A 19,212-nucleotide genomic window follows, 5' to 3' on the forward strand; every position below is an offset into this window, starting at 1 on the left:
AGTAAGAGTGCATCTTTAAATTGACAACGAACATTTTAGGAAATAAATGAATGACCTAAAGCTGCACTCTCACAGATTTACCGTTTTTTCAACTTTTATATTTTTTGTCTTGGAATTAGCAAATTTTTGCGTAAATATCTGCGAACCAGTGAGGAAAGACTGTTGACAAGAGATCAGATCGCAGATTTTCATATTTCCATTTCAAATTTAATGTTTTTTGGCTTGAACCGTTACTAACGGTTTAGGAAAAATGCATAAAACATCAATTTTGGAGAGGACATATGAATATCTGCGGTCTGATCTGTTGTCATCAGTCTTTATCCCTGGTTTTCAGATATTTACGGAAAAATTGGCTTGTTCCAAGACAAAAAATAAAAAAAGTTGTCAAAACGTTCAATCTGTGAGAGTGCAGCTTTAAAATGATCTTATAGCATCGTAAGCATTTATCACTGAATACAAAACTGCGGGGGCTGATGGTGGTCGCCAAGTGTCATATCCACAGATAAGAACTATTGACATTGCAAAGGTTTGGTTGAGAGGAAATTATCAGCTCACACATGTTGATTTTGCCGTGATAAATATTGGTTGATATCAGATTTACTAATGGATAGCGGACTGACGTAATTATGTAATTCCAAGTAGGCGGGAAGGTCATGTTCTCTATTTCAAACGTTCTTAGACAACAACAGTGGTGAAATCCCAGGGTACCCACAGTTTCCCCCATCCTCCTAAACTATGTTTATTAATAGGAGAAATTCTGTGTTATAATCCCCAATAATTTAATGTTGCTTACTGCGTTTCACAGGAACCATTTCCAATTCATTGCTTAAGGCTCGTGTCTCTCAGACTATGCTTTTACGGAATAATTCTTGCCAGATATGTTTTCTTTGAAGAGGAATTTAGAATTTGACTAAGCCGTCAAAACCCGTATGTACATGGTAATAAAATTGTGCCTAGACACAAAACAAAGTTACATTGCAAGGCAAAGAGGTAAAATGGAAGGATTTCTAGAGGGAAAAAAGGAGGAATAATCAGAGTTTAACTAGCCTGTGTCGAAGAAACGGAACTCATATATAATATTCTTCCGCCGCGGTAAGACAAACTCATGATTAGTTCGTTATTAATAAGTAATGAAGCTGAAACCGCCTTGTACTGCCGTTACTGGAAAGGGTTATAATAAACACAAACAGATAGAGATACTTCGTTGAAAGAAATAGATGCGTTAAATGTAAGACAAGCTGTGATTTTATTTTTTTAAACTTAGAAAAATCAAAATGGAGCGACTTAAACTGAACTTTAGGGAACGGTCGGTGAGTGAGCCGAGAAGACCGTCAAAACAATTGTTGGAGAAAGTCACCGCGTTGCGGGCAACGTCCGCCAGCAAATCCAACGTAAGTGTCCGACCCGGAAACGGAACTGAGAAACAACACCGAAATGGAATAGAGAAGAAACGGGACTGGGATTTGCTGCATATTAAGAAGTTCTGGGTCAAACATGGCTTCAGGTTCAAGAAAGACAGACCAGCCGTCGGCATGAAGCCGGGAATTTCTGTGCCCCAGCTGCACGTTGTGTTTGTTGATAAGCCCAGCCTAATGGATGATTACAGGCTTCGTGCAATGAGGTAAAATCAGATAAAGGCTTTTAGGTGGAATACACTATTTTAATCTTTTTCCCCGAAATAATAATAAAACTATTTCTACCAAAATGATATTTCTAAGGCATAAAATGAGATTAAATAAGAAATAGCATTTCATTTTACATTGTCACGAAAACGGATGTGTTATAACATACGCCTACCTCAATATCTTTAGAAATTTGTTTCCAATAAAGTAAATTTTATGTGTTGGCGTATTCATATTTCGTTGAGATTTTGTTTGATATATATAACAATATTTGGTTTTATTGTCGTAGCCGCATAGTAGTAAAAACTTATTGCAAATAAATTGTGCCGATTTAAAATACCGTCATGTTTATTTTTCAGTCACTTTCGACATGCCGAATGATAGTACAATACCTGTTATGGTGTAAAACCAATCGTGGCTTATGTAGTTCTTTTATAAGATTTCAAGTACGATATATTGTCATATGAAACAAGTATTCATGGGCTGATCTTTTTAATCTCCTGATATTGCTATGTTGCTTGATGGACAGTGACTCGATTAAATAAAGATCTAAGTCGATATGTGTCGTAAATTTTAGTTATCTTGTCGCATCGTTCCGTTATTTTGCAACATATAAAATTGAATCGAACTTTAGCTGGTATTATACATAAACATAAAGTTGAGGAAATAGATAAAACAAATCAATGGTTTGATTTTTGTGACTTTAATAATATTTAAGAATATTGAAATAGCGAATAAAATCCTATATTGAAACTGGCCCCAGGGTGGTAATTGTTCATGAGTTTGTGCGTGCGAAATACACAAACCTGACGGCTCTCTTCGGGCCTATCCAATTTCAAGTCATACGACTCAGGGGCTATGATTACGAACAGTCTCAAGACCAAGTCTAGACTCAGACTCAGATTTACATTTTTATAAAAAGAACAAAAAATGTCAAACATATTCGCGTGACCATCTCAGCATAAATTGTATATTATATTATTTATGATGTTTGTGTCTGGTCAAAGGCTGATATTGCCAATAAACTGAAACTGTTTTTACATTTACATGTATAATACGATTCGTAACCATATAACCGCACCGGCAAATGTTTTACAGTTACACCCAGTAGATATAAAACCATCATTATTAGAGGTTATTAGCTGGATTTAATTATTTTCAGCTAACTACTAAGCAATTCATGACTGTAGCACACAATACTTTTATGGTCATTTTCCATCATAAACCTAAATGAACATATATATATATATTACCCCCATTGATGAACGTAATTGGCCAAATCAACAGGTCAGCTGTACGCCATCTATTCTTGGCGCAGACATCAGGGAATTGTCCTGACTTCAACACGTATCTATTGAATTGCCTTGAGACGAATAAGCTGTAGAATCATCTGCATATTACCGTATCATATTAGTAATATCTTGTCTCTTTGCGCGGAACAAGACAACATTTCCAATATAACACACCCTGTATATCTTCAAAATATTTTTTTGTATATTGCATATTTGTTTTACATTTCGTCGACAATTACCAAAAATAATTTATTCATAATAATTGAATACAGACCCTTAAGGACAAAAACATTGTAACGCAAATCGAATGTTTTTTATATTTGAAATTGATAATTTGTTTGTAAGGACCATTTCCCTTTCATTTAACGTTTGTACACGATCTGGGGTTTCCCCAATTCATTTGTTGTCAAGGTTACAGACGACGTTTGTGTTATTGTAAGAAACAGTTGCATTCGGAACACCTCGGCCATTTTCAATCGAAATCAACCTCGGATGAATGCCGGTACGTCAGTAAAAAAAGTTCGTAAAAATTTAAATAAAAGTATTATTTAATTGTAGTATTTTAACGTGTATTTCGTATTTCTAATTCTAAATTGATTGCCAGTGAAGTTTGTTATTGCATAATATAAATATTTAAAATTGCCAAGAGAAAAGTCATTACGTTTATCTGTTAAAATCAAATTAATACGCGATCTACTTGCAGCGTAGTAAAATGTAAATATTTCTGACATTGTAAAAAGTTCGTATTCATCAGAGGTTGTTTTCGACGAACAATGGCCGAGGTGTTCCGAATGTTGCCTCGAGTTTTGTTATTATATTGTCTCTACATGGTTACCTTAACCTTCGTCATGAAAGAGTTTTTAACTATATTATTGGTCACCACATTTTTTTTGTCAAACGAGAAGGCAGTTTTTCTCAAATCAGCAGTCAGAAGTTATTGATTTAATCAGGAAAAGCACTATATAAACAGTGACTGGCCCATGTTGTTGGTACTTTATACAATAAAATGTAGACCACTAAAATGTTAAAGATGGTAAGTATGTAGTTACACGAATTAAAAGGCTGTGAGACTGCGTCGCATCAAACTATTTATTTGCGTACGTACATACCAACAACTTTTAACCATTTCATGAAACGCATATTCAGTTCCTGTTTAGTACGAATAACACAAAAAAAACCACAACAAGATGTCGGAATTTGAATTATTAACTTCATATTGAACCTAACAGATGGTTGGATGTGTTGTCAATGTGAAACAGAACCGCGAAACAAATTTCCATTGTTTTGTATCGGCTGACTGTGGCGCCATGTTCGGCAATATTTAATGTATAGTTTTAAATTACGATTTTAATCGTAGAGGTTTCCCCGTAAACCCCTGAAAGATGGTATCTTTAATCTCCCAAGGGAGTTATTGATGTGATTTGACTTGAGCCAGAATCCTATCCTGTCTCAATTGCTTCCACCGTTATTTTCTACTTCGCTACAACTAGGAGTGTTATATTTCGATTTAAAGTGTGTTCATTTTAAAAAAAAATATCTATTTAGAATGGTTCGTGGCATAATATTTTGTCATTATACGGTAAAATATGTTTGCCTCTGTGACCAGACTGCAAGTCATGTATTTTAAAGGGATTCCCCGTAATATTTCGTCATTATACAGTAAAATCTGTTTTCACCTGTTACCAAACTGTACGTCATGCTATTATTGGACTAGGGCACTTGTGGCCTAGTTCATAGCGATACTCACGATATCTGCATTCTCAAGCCGCATCTGGGGGTTCACTGACGTAATGTATTCATACGCTGTATTTTGATTGGTTGTCGTTAGCGAATTTGAATAATCAAAGTAGTAACAGAACTGATTACAATGAAAAAATCCAATTAAAATAGTTCTCCTAACAATTCAAGCTAACCGTATGTTCTTTTAATGAAGCACAAGAAATTCATACGTAGCTAGTGAGTTAATCGGGTTAACTATATGAATGTTCTTGCATACGGTCAGATTATATGCAATAAGAATATGAACATATTGGAAAAGTACGCATCGAAATTTTCCCGTTCAATGCTCTGTATTAAAACTGGTACCCTCTTTCTCTTTTATCCGAAAAGAAACCAGTATCAGATAACCGCGGTGCCCATCGTGCATTCCAAATGTCTTGTGAATTCATACGTAAAGCGACTAAAGTGTGCGGTCTAAGTAGAAAATAACCAGGAAAGTTTTAAAAAAAGTATTGTTAATATCCTTTGTATAGAATGTTGGTATCTATTTATAAAAAACTATATCAATTGTTATAAAAAAATCCGAAGTCGGTCCCTGTTCTTTTTTTTCGACATAATTTGCATGTTTCCGTGATATTTTCTTTTCGATACAAAGTTTATTTTTAACTAATCATTGTATGGCACTAAGCTCTTTTTCAAACACAACATGATTTTTGATATTTATTGTTCAAATATTATTAATGTTAACTAAAACCCATATGCCGCGTACCTGTATAACTTTATATTTTTGAGGAAAAGTAAATCAGGGTACCAGTCTACTGTATTGACCTCATTTACTCTGATCAGAGCGGCCGAATGATTCAGACATGTATGTTATCATTACTTCCGGATGCTGATGATGTGAATTTCATACGTGTTTTATTGAAGAAATTTATCAATAAAGACGCCATTGAATGATTACCACCATCAAACGGATTTATTTTCATCTTACCGTGGGTAGCATTTTTAATTTGACACGTAAATTTTCAAGCAATACAAGTTCGTTTGATAAAATCATGTGATTTCAATTTTGCATGGAGATAAAAAATATCAAATATGCGCATACTTATTTATGAAGTTTCATTCTAAATGAAGCCAAATAAATGAATATGTGCACAGCATCTGGCTTATGAATAAGATGATTGTTTACCTATGTGCATAGAAAAGTCTTGGAGCCACTCTCAGTGTTAGTACATTTTGTTTAATGACATTGTGATAAACCATCGCCGTAGGTAAAACAATCTTGCCTGCTCAATTTTGATTTCCTCTCGTATAATGCACCAGTCAATTGTTACCACGGTCCCTTGGGGATATACCGGTGGGGGGAAGGGTTGTGTTTTAACCTTTCAGGTGTCCTCGTAGCTAAAGAACTTCAGCGAACACATTATATATTACCTTTTTGGACTTGTTCAATGTGTTGTAAACATAAAAAAAAAAAAAATATCAACATTAAAGTTATGGAAGCCAGAACTAGTGTCCTCGCAATGCCGGGAGATTGCGGTGGTTTTGTCTTCCCGCAAATTATATCAGGGAATTGCTCTTACCTTAGATCCCCGGGGTGCGGGGTTATTCACGGGATTTTACCACCAGTTCGTTCCCGCAGGGCAGGGATTTTACCGGGGACTGGCTGGACCGAAAGTCAAAGTACCTGCTGTGCCCTGCGGGGGGGGGGGGGCGTGGTTACAATTGACAGGTGCATACTTCACAAGTTCTTTTTCTGAAGACGCTTTGTGCTCACTTTTTGTTTTCTAGCCAAGAATGAAAATCAATAATCAGTCAGAGATACAGTATGGTGATGCATTGTTGTTGATATATCAATATAAATTTGTGAAATATTTGAGGGAAAGGTATTTGGTTATATAATTTACAAGTGTAATTTTTGAGTTTTTTTAACAATGCAGTGCCGAATATTGTGGAGATAGAAATGAATTAATTTGTATTAATCAGTTGACTTGTGGCGTTTAGGGAACAAAATTAAAATCAAAATATTCAATGAAGTTCCATTATCACCCAATGTTGTGGAATAGTGAAGTAATGAAGATTTAACCTCACAACAGTCTTTCTCAAATACTGTCCAGTTTTTTTATGCTTAAGAATAACTAACCTGGCAATGTTAGAACAGAAATCGTCTTGGCATGAGATTGGATCACAAGGATCATTATGCACCAGTCAATTGAAACCACGGCTCCCACATCCGGGGGTGTACCGGGGATAGCCGTCGAAATGGGCCATGTTTTTACCTTTCAGTAGGCCCCGCAGTGCCGGGTCTTCCCGGAAAATACAGTGTGGATGGGGCTTAACCTAATGTCCCTTTGGTGCGGGTGCATTTGGTGGGGACTTAACCACCAGATTATCTCCGCAGGGCGGGGAATTTAGCTGGGGTTGGCTGGACCGAAAATAAAAGTCCCCGCTATTCCGGGACGGGGGGGGGGCATGGTTACAATTGACTGATGCATTAGCTTGTGTATTCAGATTCAGGGTTTTGGTGCGCAGTTGAAAAATTAACTAATTGTCTAATTACATATTAAAAGTTAAGAATATATATTTATTTATATAAGTTATACTTTACAATCCAAATCAAAGATACATTGTACTATCCAACGCAAGAAATGTTTGTTTATTCAAGTAAATAAAGCAATCCCCATACCAAGGAAACCAGCTTAATTGACATTATGAGTTGGAGTTCAAATTGCTGCAATTAAAGGCACATCCAGTTTTCAGAACTATTCAAACTTTGAATTAGCAACCTTATTATAGTTATCTGAACTACTTTTGCAAAATGAAAGCTTTTTTAGATTTACAAGGACGGGTGAAAAGTATTTGCCAAATGTACTGCAACACCTGATACATGTTGCCTACGAATCCAACAAATTCTAGGCACTCCAAATGTTACAGTACTATTCAATTCGAAGTGCCTGTAAAGAAAGCTACTTGATTTTACATTCAACATCTTATTTCTGTATGACATATTGGACCAGGGAATCATGAACCTACAACCTTTTGCAACTATTGAGATAGGAAGCTATCAGGACAGTGACAGAGGACAATACAAGAATGGTCAACTGTTGCATTTATTGAGTTATCTAATGCATACAAATTAAAACGGAGAAAATAATTATCATTTTTCCAAACTACTTCCTTAGCATCTTGTATGTAGTCTGACATGTAGTTGTCTTTTACAATGATTGTTCAAAGTTACAATGGCCCTGTGGGTTAAAGATGCTCTGTCCATAGGGTAACCGGTTTTGTACATAATAGGGTTATAAGTACTGCATACAATGATTGTTCAAAGTTACAATGGCCCTGTGGGTTAAAGATGCTCTGTCCATTGGGTAACAGGTTTTGTACATAATATGGTTATAAGTACTGCGTTTTGATCCAGGAGGTTGTATTCGACTCAAGTAGATTTTTGCAGATTCGGTTTTCACAAGGCACAAGCCGAGTAAAATCAAAATCTACAAAAAAACAACCAGAATCGAATATGACATTCCGCCATATCCGGATCAAAACGCAGTACTAATAATCCTTTATTTTATACATTTGAGATTAGATCCCTTAGAAGCCACATCTTTGCATAATAAATTGCATTTTAAGGATGCACTCATTGGTTTAATGACGTCAATTTAATATTGGGCAACATACTGGTTATGACATGACATCACAAGAGTGGTATATGGCCGTATTGCACTGGAGCGGAGTATGGATTAAAGTATTTTGTGATATGTATTGCATGTGGATTGATGATGGGTATATAATAAAGAATATGTTTGGTATTCCATTCTCACAAGCAGTGTGATGAACTGCTGACACAATTATGAAATTTGATGGTCAATGTATTTAAAAGACATTTCAATATTTCATACTTGATAAACAATATTCATCTCATCTTAGTCTACTCAACTTGCTTTGTACAAAAGTCTGCAGCAGTAATAAGAATAGCATGAGACAGAAGGCAGTGCCTAATATTTATCAACAGCACTAAGTTATCATGGGAACATTTAATATTAATTGAATACAAAGCACTAATTAAGAGGCAGAAAATAATTCTTCACTTTTCAAATAAAAACTACTTCCTAATAGCATTGTGCATGCAGTCTGACGTACGTGTACAATGTAGATGTCTTTTACAAAGATTGTTCAAAGTATGGCCCTGTGGTTTAAAGCTCCCCTGAAAAAAGAGGTGACAGGTTTTTCTATATAGTATATAATTACATCATTGAAAATCATCTCTGAAACTGCAAATAACAGACCTTTGATATAAAAGATTTGATCAAATTAAAGAAGTATGTGTACTTTGGTTAACATACGCATAACACGTAAATTAATTTGTACAAGTCTGATTAAACGACTTTGAGAAATTCAAAAGAACTATGAATTTATCTGATTTAACGCTTTAGCCCCACACCCTCATTCTACACACACTTAACGAGATTTTTCAAATTTCCTTTGCAGCTTGCAAGCAATTTAAGTCAAAAATTTAAGCTAGCCAATTAAACAGTGACCACTTGTGATGTGAGCCGATTTTTTCAATGCTTAGAACATGGTTGTCAACATTTCCCTAAATGAAGCCCTAGTCCATCAGTGATATTTTAAACTGACTAGACACCAGATGATACCATTGCAAGCAAAAAAAAAAAAGAAAACTGTTAAAAACTCACATAAAATTAATATCCTTCTGTACAATGCATTTAATCATACTTACTGATGCATCACACCGCTAACGACAAATATATCGTTCGCAGTCTTTTGCGTATTTTTCCAATTCGAAATTTATTGGTTTTGTCTACCACGTAAATCACAGTAAACTATAAAAATAGCGTCGGTATATTATCTTAACTAATCACGTGACCTTCACATACTAAATATTCCCACTACAAGACACCATTAAACGCTATTCTTAAAGGGGTAAACTCAGCAAGCTGAGACAGCGACGAAATATTATATTAATCATGTAAAATGAGGTATCATCGGCCTCATAAAAGTTCGTATTGAAAATTCTAAGCTTTTTAAGGAACTACTGTATATGCCGCTTTAGGGACCATCTGGTGTCTTGTCCCTTTAAATGTTCCTATCTTGATTGAACTGTATTTCCGTGTGTCTCTTCCGCTCTATCGCTGCAAATAAAATTAAGTAGGTTTATCTGCTATAGGGTAAACTCTCCCAATTAAAGGCTTGAACGTTGGACACATTGATTGATGAACATCTTTTTAACGATTTCTATCCTATATGCTGGACGGTGACAGGTAGACAATTGGGGGTACCATTATTTAACGAGCTGCGGAGTATCAGAATAAGTACCCAGACCTCACACTCCGAAAGCGGATGCCCAAACCACTGGGCTACGGAGGCGATATATTATGTGATGTAATAAAACTACATAGATCTTCCCAATAGTAAAAATAAACCTGGTCTCTTATGATTTGACAAGGTTACATATCATTTATAAGATATGTGTGTCACAAGGTTGTATGTCAGTTTTGATAACAACATAATAAAAGTGCGTTCCATATCAAAACGTTGGTGCATGCTAGTTTAAATATCAGGCTTAATACTCTTTCTAATCAGTATTTGCAAACACAAATAACCTTGATTCCACCGTATGTGAAATACACAATTGTTTTCTGTTCATATTTTGAAATATACGTAATAACGCGGTCATAATAGAGGCGATCCCTTTTCCCGGTCTCTTCCTGTATTAGCCGGTCTCATCCGGTCTCCTTATTCCCTAATTCGTTTGTTCCGCCAGTCAGATTTTTGAAATGCTTTATAACTAACAGTGGCATAAACGTTTTATTTTCTGGCGAATATGGAGCACCATAATAAAAGTTATTCATTTTCTGGCAAATTTGGAGTACCATAACAAACGTTATTCAGTGTCTTGCGAATTTGGAGTTCCATAATAAAAGTTATTCAGTTATTCTGGTGAGTATGGAGCACCATGATAAACGTTATTCAGTTTCTGGCGAATATTGAGCACCATAACAATTCAACTGCAAAACTCTCCAGTGAAGATATCTGGAAAACTCTTATTGCTGCCTCTTACCGAGACAAAGACGTTCTAGTCGCGGTAATGTGGCTATCTAGCACGAAATGCCAGCGGTCAGACATACTCATGTTATCTTACGACATATGAACAAATAAGCTTTTTCTCTGTAAGTGCCATTAACAACGACCTTTTGGTGCCTGGTGACTCCATATAATGTTGGTAACAATTGAAAGATAACTTTATGATAACTAATATTTAAAGCTGCACTCTCATAGATTGAACGTTTTAACAAATTTCTTTTATTTTTTGTCTTGGAACAAGCCAATTTTTGCGAAAATCCATCGAAACCAGTCATATAAGACTGCTAACAAAAAAAAAGATCGCAGATTATTATATTCAAGATAAAAGATGATGTTTTAAACATTTTTCTTAAACCGTTAGTAAAACATTAATTTCGAACGGAAATATGAAAATCTACGATCTGATTTTTTGTCAGCAAACTTATATCATTGGTTTGCAGATATTTACGCATGAATTTGCTCTTTCCAAGACAAAAAATAAACAAGTTGTAAAAATGATATATATCTGTGAGAGTGCAGCTTTAAGTTTAATTCAATTATTACAGTTTGTATATTCGCTCTTAATTTCAACTGAAAGTGTTCGTAAAATAGTTTGGTGTTTTAAGACTAAGGAAGTTTGTTTGTTGTACTACGAGTGTTTGTTCTTCGAATTTCAAATGTTTGTTTAACGAACATCTTCAGCAATATGTGATATATATATACTACATCCGTCTCCACTAAAACGCACAAGACGCGATCTTTTCAATTTAATGTAAAGCTCTATATAAATGCAAAGCTACTTGATGATATATTCCGAGGATGACATTGATTTAGTGTCTAAAGTCCCTGGAAATTCTGCTTTTAGCAAGAGGATTTTCAATTCTGTCACAACAATATTGTTCTAGATGTTTATGTTCATTTAGGCGACTTGTTTTTATTCGTTGATTTCAATATACCAATAGGATTCGACTGATCAAGAAAAGGGTTGACTAATAATTTAATACAGGTTGTTTTTTAATTGAAAAATATCAATATGGTATTCGTATAACCAAAAACAATTAAATATACTTTTTGATAGCTGTGCTCGTTCCCTAAATTAATTACAATTTTATCGTTTCGGCATTTAAGCAATCGATAGTGCAGATCATGGTAAATACTTTATTAAGTTAAGGACTTTTGCGAAAAAAACTTTAAAACAAATCAATTCTGTACATCAAAAACATCATGGGGCAGCGGGGGGCGTGTGTGTGTGTGTTTGTGTGTGTGTGGGGGGGGGGGGGGGTACTTACTGTCTGGTAATAGCGTTAAAATGTGCATTTGTTTGCATTAATGGAGTTTTTATAAGTGGAGTTGTATTACTGGAGGTTTCTATTACAGGGATTTACATTAATGGAGTTTGCATTAATTGAGTGTGCAATACTCGGGCTTTTATTACCGGGGGTTTAATAACTGGGGGTCTTAATACTGGGGGTTTAATAACTGGGGGTCTTAATACTGGGGGTTTAATAACTGGGGGTCTTAATACTGGGGGTTTAATAACTGGGGGTCTTAATACTGGGGGTTTAATAACTGGGGGTCTTAATACTGGGGGTTTAATAACTGGGGGTCTTAATACTGGGGGTTTAATAACTGGGGGTCTTAATACTGGGGGTTTAATAACTGGGGGTCTTAATACTGGGGGTTTAATAACTGGGGGTCTTAATACTGGGGGTTTAATAACTGGGGGTCTTATTACCGGGGGTTTAATAACTGGGGGTCTTAATACTTGGTTTCATTCGCATTACTGGGGTTTGTATTACTGGGGTTTGTAATAGAAATTTCTTTTATACTATGGATTGTCTGGCTATGAACTATAAGTGCCACATACATATGCAACATGTACAGGTCTAATCTCATTATCTGAAATATATATGAGGTGTATATATATGCTATTTTAAGTGACCTGCATTATATTCAAATTGTTATAAATAAGTATTGCGTTATCTGAATGATTCCAATTATATTTTGAATGACATCATAAAAAACTAATTTACTTTTTGTTGCTATGGTGACGCCGAGCGGTGCTGAAGTAGTTATGGTTTCTTGGCTAGGTGCTAATTAGTCACTGTTTCAATATATGCAGTTAAAAACTAAATTCTTAGAAGGACCTAGTACTAGCTTTGAGTGCACGAACATCAAGGAATTGTGATAGAAGAAATAGAATTACAGAACTTAAAACAAACGTAATATGTGACGAAAAAACGCAGTAGTTGAAATAAATGGTTATGTTTCATGAAAAAAATATTCTGTTACTTCGGTTTGTTAACGTTTTAAAAGCAAAATGGATTTACTTAAGCCTAAATTCAGAGAACGCTCTGTTAGTGAGCCAAAGAAACCTTCCAAACAGCTGTTGGAGAAAGTTGTCGCAAAACGGACAGCCTCTTTCAGAATACTGACCGCTAAAGTAGATAGTGCCGAGAAACTTACCGAAAAGAAACAGTATTTGGTTCATGTTCAGAGGTTCTTGGACAAGCATGGCATCAGACAAAAGAAAGAGCGCCAATCCGTCGGTATAAAACCGGGTTTAGTCGTACCACTGCTGAAGGTTGATTTTGTTGATAAGCCCAGCCAAATTATTGATTACAGGATTCGAGCAATGAGGTAAATTTTGAAACAAGCTATCTAAATATAAAACTCCTTAGATTGATCAAGAAGGGACAAAACCTTGATCGATAATTGTCAAAGAAATGATCGCTGAAAATGATCGTTGAAAAATTACTACATCTTAAAACGTTGCTTCCAATTTGTTTTTCGTTAAACTACTTAGGTTAGGTGTTTAATAGCATGTAAATAAACCTTTGATTGCATTTACATCATCGGAAATTGATCGAAATGACTTGACCTAGTATTTCCGATATTCGATTGTGATTTTCAATCCCTAGTTTCAATCATACCTTTATTTGTATATCTAAAACAATGATAAACAACACAACTTTACTGCCATGCAAATATTAATACCATAAATACTACAGAAAAAAGACCCAGCGTCCGTAATCACTTACGCCTCAGACTCGGGAAAGCAAAACTTTAATTTTCTGACCAAAATGCTATTACAGGAGCAAGTATGGTCAAATTGCTATTCCTTTTTTAAAAATATTCGGTTTTACAATGAGACACACAGCTGTTGTCAAATATAGTAAGTTGATAGAAATTTTGAACATTAAAGAATTCAATTTTCTGAATGAGTTTCAAACTGAGACTTAGGCGTTAGTGAATACGGCAAAGCCAAAAAGACTAAACGAGAGACAAAAAACAAACATGACAACACACACTTAGCTATACCAAACACCCAAGACTTACCACAGATGCATCGAAATATATACAGTCGAAACCTGTTGATTCGATATCCCAGGTTCCGGCTAAAATACTTCATCGCGAACATCGAGCCAAGCGAAAATGCTTACATAGAGTATAACATCGGTTCTTTACATCAAGTTCGAGGAAACGAAGAATTCGAGCCAAGCAGTTTCGAGCAAACGAGTGTAAAGCAAATTTGGGGGTTTGAGACAAAACGCTTCGCGACAACAAACATCAAACAATTATCAACCGTGATAATTATGCTATTATTTACACAAGCCAATATAAGTAAAATATTGGACATCCACGTCACCGATATAAAAGTTCATTGCTTTTATCAAGAAGTATATTTATAGAAATATATTCAAAACACTTTGTGGCTCGCTTCAGGGATCAGCTACAATTGTTATTTATTGACGGTTGAATGAACTATCTTAATTATTTTCTGGCCTTACTCGGTAATAAACCTTAACAGAGTTACCTCCTCCATCGTCATCAGTGTTGATTCGAAGCACTCAACATCTGTGGAACTAATTGCCAAAATAAACAGGTCGACTATAGATCGTTCCTAGCGCAGACATATGGGAACTTTCTTACTTCAACACGTACATATATTGAAATGTCTGGAGACCAATGAAAGATACAATCATCCGATTCTTATTGAGTTATCATATTAGTCGTCTCCTGGCGCATTTCACGGACAGCAAGGCGCGGAACACGCCAGCTTTTCCAAAGATATACCAATCCTATATACATTTAGTTTCCAGTGTGTCTTACAGTTCGTGAAAAGTATCTCAGAGAAATCGGTAACTTAACCCACGTGTTATAAAGACAAACCTCTTAGGATTATAAGTTTTGACCCCATTCGTTGTTAATATTAGATGATCTCTTGTTTCTTGCACACCGTCAATATTGCCGAACTGGAAAATTCACTCCGGCACCTGCGCAACAACGCGAAATTTCTTATTTCTGATATTATATTGTTTATGAGAACTAAGTTTTGACAGTTCAATTGAACGTCACTGAATACATATTTGAATAATAATAATTATATAATCACAAAACGAAACATATCTTTTAAAAAAGTTGTCTTTGAAAAACTAGTTGACGTCAATATTGCACTAAAATCTCCACATATATTATTATTTTTTTTTTTTTATATTATTATTATTATCATTATTATTATTATTATTATTCATCTAATTCGACCAACTTTTTTCATTGACCTAATTTGGAGTCCGATTGGCGGAAAAACAGAACTTGAACAGTATGATCTCTTGATCTCTTAAGCGAAACCAGATCCACTAAACAAAACGTTTTTGTTTTGTTTCTGATGTTTCAGATATCTTTTTCGAACAACACAATTTATATTGCATGAAATGCCCGTAACACAATGACAGAGACTACCCTCTATATCCCTAGCGACGTCTGGCGCTATGTAATTGATGTTAATTGACTTGGGCTCTCAATCATATCTGTCCACGATCCGGCTGAGCCTGTTGGCGGTGGACGTTTTCTCTGTACTGTAATGCTAAAAGATGCACTCTTACTCCCAAAATAAGATTTACCACAGTTAATAATATTGTTTTAATATTCCAAAAAGGATGAATAAATGTCGGAAACAGTGGCTCTTATGAAGGATACCCAGTTTAATTTGAAAGAAATAAGCATAAAACACGATGTTTCTACCTTTAGTTATGAGACTATAGTAGACCACAGTAAATCTTTTACCATTCACCAATCATTTAATATTTTTTGCGCTTTCTGCTGTTAAATACACTGTTACAATAATTGATGCTTTCCAAAAATGCATTATTTAGTAAGTAGTTAAAGTTTATCAGTGAAAATTGATGTTTGTTATACATGTGCATGTATTGATTTTGAATAAGAGTGTCACTTGAAATAATGTGTGGTATCTTTTATTCAATTTGTGTTTTGTGTCGGTGCACTGTGTCTTTCTAATCTTCCAGGCTAATGTTTCATCAATATACGGTAAAATGTGCATTCCCAAGGAATCCATCTGTTAGTGGGGTTTCAGATCTCTGCTCTTCCTTCAATAAATGTGTCTAACTTAATTACAAAACATACACGATGTGTCTTCTCAGTCTTATCGCCGGAAATGTGACATAAAAGTAATTGATGAAAATACAGAGTGACAATCCTATCTGCTGAGAAATCATAATGATTGTTCTTTATGGTAAAAGGTGAAATGATAAAAGATCTTACATACAAACAAAAAATCACCCTATTTTTCACATTACCTTCCATTAGATCTGCTGTAATGTAGTGAGTGACGTCAGTAACGGTATTCATAAAAAACTTCTTAAGCCATAATTATGATGTCTTAAAGGGGCTGTACTCCGTATGATAAAATAGCGAAAAAAAAGAGAAAATTGTCGAAAAGTGACATAAACTTGGCATCGATGTGTACAATGCATTGGAACTTACTAATTGAAGTACCACATAGTTTACAATGTATTTAAGTTTAGCAACTATTTCGTATTTTTCCATTAAAAAAGATTACTTGGTATGTCTACCAGGTAGAAATCATTCCTTATGCGTGATTGGCTAGTCAGTGTTAGCACGTGATATTACCGATGTAGGTCTAAAGCTTAATTATGTCACCATATTAGCATAAGTCTTTGTAGCTCAGTGAGTAAAACTCTGTTCTTCAATTTTGGCGACGCGGGGTCGAACCCGGTCTCCGACACATTTTTTCTTTTACATTTTGGTACCTTTTTTACAATTATGATATCAAAGCGTAACACATTCTATTAGATAATTGTCCAGAGATTCGTAACAGAAAAAAACTTGTTTGATGCCAATCTGTGACACAGTCCCTTTAAGTCATTTACCAAAACTTTTCATAGTCAAAATTATAGCATTTCAATTTTAAAAGGGGCATTAAAGTTTGATTTTTTCTTAATGTTTTATGAACATACCTTTTTCGTCATTGTTAAGAATTCATATCATTTGACCTGTAAGATACTCAAAGAATTGAGAAAGGTACTTAACTCAAGAAATGACTTAAGCAACCAATTGTATAAAACTTGGTTAAGGTATATAAAAGTTATCTTTTGGTTTATTTAAACATTTAAATGATTTGATTGGTTAAAAGTAGTTTTTGGATTAATACTGACCAATCAATAACCTTTTCGGCTATTTTTGACAAAACCAAATATTTATCCACTTTTACACAATTGGCTGCAGATGTTCAATGAATACTGACCAAGGTACTCCGTCCTCAGAAGGTTTTTATACCAGGTCTTTCAACAGAAATTTGATACACATATGTCATGCAATGTATGTTATTATTTCTAGTTCGAAGAATCCATATTTAACACAATGGCCATTTTTTCTTTCTTGTCTCATTTTAAAAATGTATTTTCTTCATTACCGCACCTAGTTTGCAAAAGTGCGAATTTTTACTGATAAATCTAGACGAACACGGCCATAGTGTTGGTTCTTAAGGATTGCAAGTGGTGAGATCATTATTCTAGCGAGATGAAATCTTTAATTGAAAATGTCTGAAACTGTTTAATCCCATCAGCATTTCCTGCAAACGATGTTCACGTTTATTAGGCAATTTTCAGACAAATTCCTGTTAGCGTGTGCGAACATTTCGGAACAATTACATTAAACTTTTAAGAATTTGACATATTTTTGTACTTTTAAAAATAGTGTTTAACACTGAAACTAATAATCATTTACAAATGTACTCTGTAAGTACGAACGAGTGTTGATGTTATACAGTTAAATTTACAAACAGTCATTGAAATCCTACCGTTCCAAGATAGTTATTCTTATGCTTAGTTTGTTTTCGTAATTTGTGGCAGTCTTCTCCATTAGTCAAGGGAAATCACTGCGTAGGCAATTGGTGTTCTATTTTTATCTCTGTGCTTGGCTCTTGTCCCATAAAACAAGATTACAGGATTTTTTGCTACAATTCCAGTTGCGGAGAATCATCATGATTGTACTTTATTGTACAGGGTTAAATGACGTAAGATATGCATGCATATACACAAAAAGCACACTAATGTTTGTACATTCTATTTCATAACGACTGTGGTAAGGTTGTGAATGGCATGGTGGCTGTAAAATGTCCCTGGGGCCATGATTACGAACATGCTCAAGTCTCGAGTTCAGACTTAAGTGGCAAAACTGCAAATCGTCATTTCATTGTAACTTTTCGTATTGTTGATTATTGATAATGTAATTTGATGTTGAAATAATACGGAAACAAATGGAACAAAGATGATTATTTGTATTTCAACTCTTAGCCTAGACCTGAGGCCATATTACAGAAGCATCTTAAGTTAAGAGTTTACCTTTTTCTTGAATTCAACAATTTGCTTAACTGCTTTATTTCACTGGAAGATCTTAGCGTATTTTCTGCAATTAAATTATGGACACCAAAGTTTTTAAAAAATGAAAACCCCATTTTAAAGAAACAGTTTTTTGAAAAGAATTATGACTATTCCAAATGTTACACTTAAGTTTGAATAAAAAATAAAAACTTAAGATACTTCTGTAAATTAAATACGGACCCAGGACTTGATATTGTTCGTAATAATAACCCCAGGTAATCCGTCTTCAGTGTTTGTTTTTTTATTCAGGTCCTACAGTAAAAATACGCTACATTAATTTTCATAAATATTTTATTTTATTATTTCTAGCTTATAGAGTTTAAAAATAAGCTACAGAAAAAATCCTATTATTCATATAATCTAAATACGCATTTTTTTCATTACTGCTTCTAGTTTGCAAAAGTACGCACACTTAACTGTAAAGTCTAGACAAACACAGCCCAAATATGGGTTAAACACGTCTTAAAGAGTTAAAGTATTGATAAACAAAATTAGTTTTTTGTTTTATTTTAAGACGACGACGTGGCGGGATTTCTAGTCTAGCAAGATGAAATCTGTAATTTAAAATGTCTAAAAATGTAATTCCTTTAGCCTTGCCTGCAAAACAATTTTCACGTACATTGGGCAATTTTCAGATAATTTCCTCTTAGCGAATGTGACGGCAGGAATTTGTCCGTGTGTAAAAATCGTTTCAAGCTAAAGGCTAAAAGGAATTTAAGACATGTTCAATTATAAATTTCATCATCTCACCATAGCGTCACCTCAAAATAAAATACGGATTGTGTTTGTGTT

The 19,212-nt window shown here is 34.7% G+C and overlaps 1 protein-coding gene across 1 annotated transcript in view; it reads left to right on the top strand.

Annotated features, from left to right (window-relative positions):
- Nucleotides 1-1,110: 1,110 nt before the first annotated feature.
- The window catches only part of LOC128223386 (GTPase-activating Rap/Ran-GAP domain-like protein 3), a 131,201-nt gene continuing 113,099 nt past the window's right edge, over nucleotides 1,111-19,212 (top strand). Inside the window, exon 1 of the mRNA XM_052932667.1 lies at nucleotides 1,111-1,621. Within this exon, the coding sequence (XP_052788627.1) occupies nucleotides 1,275-1,621 (347 nt within the window). The 5' untranslated portion in view covers nucleotides 1,111-1,274. The remainder of the gene's footprint in view (nucleotides 1,622-19,212) is intronic.

This window comes from Mya arenaria, chromosome 17 (genome assembly GCF_026914265.1).
Source record: "Mya arenaria isolate MELC-2E11 chromosome 17, ASM2691426v1".
In the NCBI taxonomy this organism is placed as follows: Eukaryota; Metazoa; Mollusca; class Bivalvia; order Myida; family Myidae; genus Mya; species Mya arenaria.